This window comes from Ananas comosus, linkage group 23 (assembly GCF_001540865.1).
Source record: "Ananas comosus cultivar F153 linkage group 23, ASM154086v1, whole genome shotgun sequence".
NCBI lineage: Eukaryota > Viridiplantae > Streptophyta > Magnoliopsida > Poales > Bromeliaceae > Ananas > Ananas comosus.
Window position 1 is genome coordinate 108771 of NC_033643.1, and position 6087 is coordinate 114857.

Below are 6087 nucleotides of genomic sequence, written 5' to 3' on the forward strand. Positions count from 1 at the left end.
CCCTTCTCTCGTCTTCTATAAACCTACAAAGAAAACTATCCTCCACGCGCACCCATGCACAAGGTGCACTCAACTCATTAACTCTCTCTCTCTCTCTCTTTTTTCTCTCTTTCTCTCTCGGTACGGCAGCTTCCAAGGCTCTGCAGCTAGCCTTAATTAATTTGGCCGTAACCTCTCAAGAACACAATGCTAATTAGCCCCAATGCATTATATAATGCTAACTCAAAGATATACCCAATCCTAGTATATTTAGGATTCCGACTTTAATTAATATCTAAATTTATCTTAATCAATCTCTAATAGATTTAAATATTAATCCTAATCTAGTTAGATTTATCCTCTAATTAAAATTTAAATCTTAATTTATCTCAAACATATTTAAATATTAATTCTTATCCAAATAGGATTTAACTATAAATCTAATTAAATCCTAACAGTATATGTGGTTATCAGAATGCTGTGCTATCACATGATCACATCTAAGATTCCGAATTTTCTTAAGGACCTAGCCTTTATTTCGGTTCCATCGAAGCTAAGGCAAGATTGGCTAAACTAATGTGACCTTTTTTGGTTTGTCCTTGTCATCTTCCTTACAGAAAGTACGTAGAGTGAGGACCCAAAATCCCTACGACACAATGAACTATGGTATGGTGGGGGGCAGGTGGGCACATCAAAGCTTGATACGTCCAACTCAATGTCTCAGTGGCATTTACTTCACGACCTGAATCCATTATTACATAGCAAAACAGGGGCATTATGATCAGCAAGAACATGCGGGAGGTTAGACAGTAACAGCGCGACTCAGAAGAAAGTAAAGTGAATTAATTAGCTCTCACCGTCTTATTTTTACGATTGCTAGTGTTATCATGTAGCGGTCTCATCTTAGAATATATTGTGGTGTTGGGACGCCCGGATACATAGTTCGGCATTTTTTCGCTCCTTATTGCATCAAGATATTTAGTTTTCAGTTGATATAAGGTGCATGAGAAAGTGAGAAGCCATCAAACAAATTAATATTTATATTTTCTTATTAGGACCTAACCAATGGCCCGTATATGCAATATCTTGTTCTAAGAAAAGGATAATAAAAGTCCTGTACGTACTAATGGAAAATTGCTCTCTATGTGGAATTACAAAAGAAAACTCCTACCCAACAAATTAATGTTGCCACGGATTAGCTATAGTTCCGATATTTAAACAGAAAGGAAAATATTAGTACACTTATTGGATTAGACGCTAGTATTGGTAAGTAGGCTTTCAATTTCTTAGCACAATTTGCTGTTACATCTGCTGTGCTTTAATTATTGATCCTTCATAGTTGATCATCGATTGATTGAAATTCTAGAGTGACCCCTTGGAACAACAACTGACATCCAGTGACCGACGAAGAATTACTTTGCAATAATATAGTTAACAAAATAGGCGCTGATAATGTGATCTTAGCCCGGAGGGAATGGCACGTCCCCCACTCGGGCGGGTGAGAGGATTAGGAACAACTGTTTGGTTTCTTCTCAACTATTTGACTAGCTTAAAGACGATACTGACCTAAAGCATGTGTTCTGTGAAAATCTGGTTGTATTTTGCCGAATTGCTGCTCAAGTGACCAATCTACATGCAGTTTCTCAGCAGAGACAGTTGACCAGAAGGCATAATTGCTGAACAGTTAAGCAGGCTTTGAAATAAACCCCATGTGGGATCGCGAGCTTATCCTGTTACCGTGGATTATGCGTAATTTGATCTGACTGCAGTTTAGACTTTCAACACAATGGAACCAGAAGCATCTCTGAGAGAGATCACGGATAAGCACGATTACTTTTTTTCTTTTTTAATCTGAATGTTGACCCATATATATATAATAACTTCTTTTTCAACTTTTTTTTTTTTCTTCTTTCTTTTTTCTTTCTAGAATAACATCGTTTTCAACTTTTCCCCTCAAAAAAAGTTAGTCAAACAGCAAAAGGAGTTTCACAAAATTGAACCAGTGACTTTTACTTTGATCGCAAGAGTAAACACCAATTCACTGGGCATCCAGGAGTCCGGGACAATCCCATTCGCACCATCCATGCGTGCTGCTTCTTTGTAACTCGGTCGCACGGACGCAAAGTCTGGCTATTGTTATCTTATTCGCACGCAATGCGGTAAGGCCGCGGGTTTTGAAGAACTGGCTCAACATTTGCTATCGATAGAGTGCTTAGGTACAATAAATCTACTCAACATCCAACATTTACATTTCCAACTAAATTTATTTCTAAATAAAATAAACGAAGCGGATAACATGCTATCATTCTCTCAAAAAAAAAAAAAAAAAAAACACATCCAACATCCATGTAGCAGAATTTCTGTCGTTCAATAAAATTTGAGCATTCACTACCAACAGAGCAAATGAAATTGAACCTTTGTTTTGTTTTATATAGAAAATTTGATCATTACCTGCTGCACCAACAGCAATTATGTAATTATTAGCGTCCTTCCGTAAGGCCTGCTTTTGCTCTTCTAAGGCATTATGCACCAAAAGAATTCGAAAAAGGTTAAAACAATAGTCTGCTTAGACACTGACAACGAAAAATTTATTATTATTAATGATTACTGCTAATTACAAGAACTTCACTGCTTTTTGACCTTAGAACAGCACGGCTCTTATCTTATTGCTACATAACCAAGGCATACAAGGCAGTTTGCAGCAGCCCCACCAGGCCACCACCCGCCGATGGACAAAACTCTCAAAAGAAGATCCCCATCCGCAAAATCAGACCAACCCACGAACTAACAGCAACCGGAGATAACTTACTAAGTTCTCGGCCTTTGCGATCATGATTTGGACTCCCAAACCAGTTGCAGTGGTGGGTCAGCCCAGTAATTACACTGAACAAGTCAAACTTTCAGCTTAGATAGCTAAAATATTTAGTATCGGGCGTCTGCACTTGCCTCCTTTCAAACTCCTATCTATACTGTGTTGTCGCCGCTTACATCAATGCATCTCCCACCAGCTCATGCAATCCACACATCTTAAATGGCGCAGAAGTACTTGAATTTGTACATCAAAACTAGTTATGCACCAAGCGGGTAGCAGGTGTCATCCCCACCAGTGCACCAGAGAAAATGGGCATAATTGGCCGTGTGGTAGCAGTTGCCTGGATCAACGCTGATGGCTTGCAGGTAGTTCTCCTCCGCCGTGCCCAGATCCTTCCGGGCCAACCACAGAAACCGTGCGTACTGGCTCAGCGACTCCGCATCCACTGGCTCAATACCCACTGCCCTCTTAAAGTAGTATTCCGATCTGCACGCATTTGTGCATGTAAATTCAAATGATAAATGAAATTCGGTTGGGGGGGAAACAGTTAATGCTAATGACCATGGATACTGATGTAAACGAGAAATCCTACACTTAGGAGCAAATTTTACAACGTTTTACAAACTTACTTAAGTGACCGTATTTAATTGGCAAGAAAGTAGCAATCACGAGATAATTGCTGTAATTCAGACGGCAATGGACAAAATTTAGCCACTTAATTTTGTTGTAAATTGTTGCAGAAGTTGCCGGTAAGAATAGCATTTTCCGATGTAAACAGTGGGCATTCAATTGAAACTAGTGACTGTAAATGATCACAGCCAGACTTAAGTAGACCTGTGATCAGTTCAAGCGGCAATCGGACTGGAAACTTTAATAAACAAGGAAATACCTGTCATGATCGCGGAGAACGAGATAGAGGAACTGAGCAAAGTTACAGAGGAGGAGAGGGTTCCCCGGATCCTCCGACAATGCCTGCTGATACAGGAGCTCCGTCCTCAAGTATTCCGCATAATCATCGTCTGCCGCCAACTCTGCGGTAAAGGGCGCAACGAGCCATTTCAGTGTCTCCGGATCCATGAGAGACTCATCCCTCGTGGTTGCTTGCATTCTGGAAGCTTCTTCCACCACCCTCTTCCAAACCGTCTCCTCATCTCCCTCCGTGGCCGGCGCCGCAGCTGCATCCTCTTCCAATCCTCCTTCCCCTGTCACCGCAGCTCGAACAGCCGAGGTCCCATGGGGAAGAATCGTACGGCTCTGATAGCAGGACGAAGAGGAGGAGCCGTCCGATCGCCCGTCGTCGGTCGCCCCAGCCACCGGCCGAACCTTACTTCCGCCGCCGCTTCCTCCTCCGACGGATGCCGTCCGCCCGACGGAGAACGTCTTGACGGACGCCGAGTCGAACCGCCGCTGCAGCTTCTGCTGGTGGCCGCTCTCGACGACGGCGACGGCGGATTGGGTCGGCGTCGGCGGTGCGGCGTAGGCGTTGCGGGCCATGGAGTAGACGGTGAAGTCGGCGAGGAGGAGCATGACGGAGACCATGAGGGTCGGGGTGCAGGAGAAGACCTGCTGGAAGAGCCAGACGAAGGAGGCGTGGATCTCCTGGTTGACGCGGGCGAGGATCCCCTGGGGGGCTTCGAGGAGCTCCTGCATGTTCATGCTGTGGAGGGTGTAGCTGTGGAGCTCGCGGATGATGAAGACGAGGGAGGAGAAGGCCTTCTTCACGGAGCAGCAGCACGCCGACTCCCCGAACAAGCCCTCCTGCCGCTCCTGATGATGCTGATGCTGCTGCTGCTGCTCCTGCTGCTGCTGCTGCTGCTGCTTCTTCTTCTGCTTTATGATCCGCAGAGACAGCGGCATCTCCACGCTGTTCGCCTTCCGCTCCACGGTCGCCGCGACCACCATGTCGTCCCGATCGGGCCACTCCGGCCCCCTTACCAGCCAGGGACGCACGGTCCCGTGCTCGTCCGCGGCGGAGAATGGCGAAGCGGAGGGGAAATGGGAACTGCCGCACCGTCCGGCCGCGTCTTCATTTCTCAGATCAGGATCTACGACGAAGCCATCGGCATCTTCGTTTCGAAGGCGACGGGCGAATTCCCGAAGCCTCCTCGCGAATTCCCCCTCCTCACCCTCGTCGTCGCTGCCGGGCAGTCTCGCGTTAAAAGGCCTCGGCGGCGCCGGCTGCCCGCCTCTCCCCCTGGCATCCGAGGGCCGCGTCCTCAGCAGCTTGCTGTATCCGGTGCCGAGGAAAGGCGACCGGAGCGCGACGACCTGACAAGCGATTGAGCGATCGGAGCCGTGGAAGGCTGCTTTCCTTGTAGAAGAGACGGATGATCCCACAGAAGCAGCGAATGCTTGGACGGAGGAGGAGGAGGAGGAGGAGGAGGAGAGGCCATGGGGTAACAGCTGCGACAAATGCAGGCGGGACCCCGCGGCGACCTGGACTCCCATTCTTTTGGTCGCCCGCTCCTCACTAGGATCCCAGGCCAGCCGAACCGTCAACTAAATACAAAGGAAAGAAATTACCAAATTGAATAATAAATAAACAATTGATTAGGAATGAAAAGGTCAACAAACACCCGGAAAGCTCGTGAAAAGGATCCAGTAAGTAAAGCAGTCGTACTAGTAAAGAATCTTCATCTCCCTACCGCCATCATATTCATCACCGCGGTGAGAGAGAAACGGGCTTCAGCGATCCTCCTCTGAACTAACAGATATTTCCCGTCCACAGCAAAGGAAGAAGGAAAATAAGAAAAAAAAAGAAAAAAGAAAAAACAGAAAGAAAGTACAAGGAGGAGGAGGAGGAGGAGGAGGAGGAGGAAGCTCGCCCGAACTGGGTCGCTAGGCTGGTAATTTATTTGTCTCCGCAAATGAGAACGGGCGTCCTTGCCTACCACAAAGAATCTCACGGTGCCTCACTTGTGTACGGCTCTTCGGGATTTTTTTTATAAAATAATTTTTTAAAATTTTAAAATTAGCAAAAATAACTTTTTTTAAATTTTATTTGAAAAATTAACTTTTTTTTTTTCGCCACGTCAGCGCCACGTCAGAATTTTTTTTAAAGACGGCAGATCGTTCACCGCTTTCTTCCATTTTTTTAAAGACAGTGAATCGTTTCCCACTTTCTTCCATTTCTTTTAAAGGCGGTGAATCTTTTACCGCTTTCTTCCATTTCTTTTAAAGACGATAAATCATTCACCACTTTTTATTTATTTACTGTTTCTTTCTATATCCCATATATAATCCTAACAACCATATAAAAATTTTAACAAATCATATATAATCTTAACAATCTTTAA

At 45.0% G+C, this 6087-nt stretch overlaps 1 protein-coding gene across 2 annotated transcripts; it reads right to left on the reverse strand.

Annotated features, from left to right (window-relative positions):
• Positions 2546-5602, reverse strand: LOC109728458. Of its 2 annotated transcripts, none has more exons than XM_020258876.1 (3): positions 5437-5602; positions 3681-5290; positions 2546-3277 (listed from the first exon to the last, which is right to left on the reverse strand). In XM_020258876.1, the coding sequence occupies exons 1-3, from the start codon at positions 5449-5451 to the stop codon at positions 3049-3051; spliced, it is 1854 nt and encodes a 617-aa protein (XP_020114465.1). In that variant the 5' UTR covers positions 5452-5602; the 3' UTR covers positions 2546-3048. The 2 variants fall into 2 exon arrangements, with proteins under 2 accessions (XP_020114465.1, XP_020114466.1); XM_020258877.1 differs by having other exon boundaries at positions 5412-5601.

Coding starts and splice junctions, on each gene's coding strand:
- LOC109728458 (XM_020258876.1), bottom strand. Junction 3,278..3,680: donor GTTCTCCGCGATCATGACAG/GTATTTCCTTGT, acceptor AAATGCGTGCAG/ATCGGAATACTACTTTAAGA.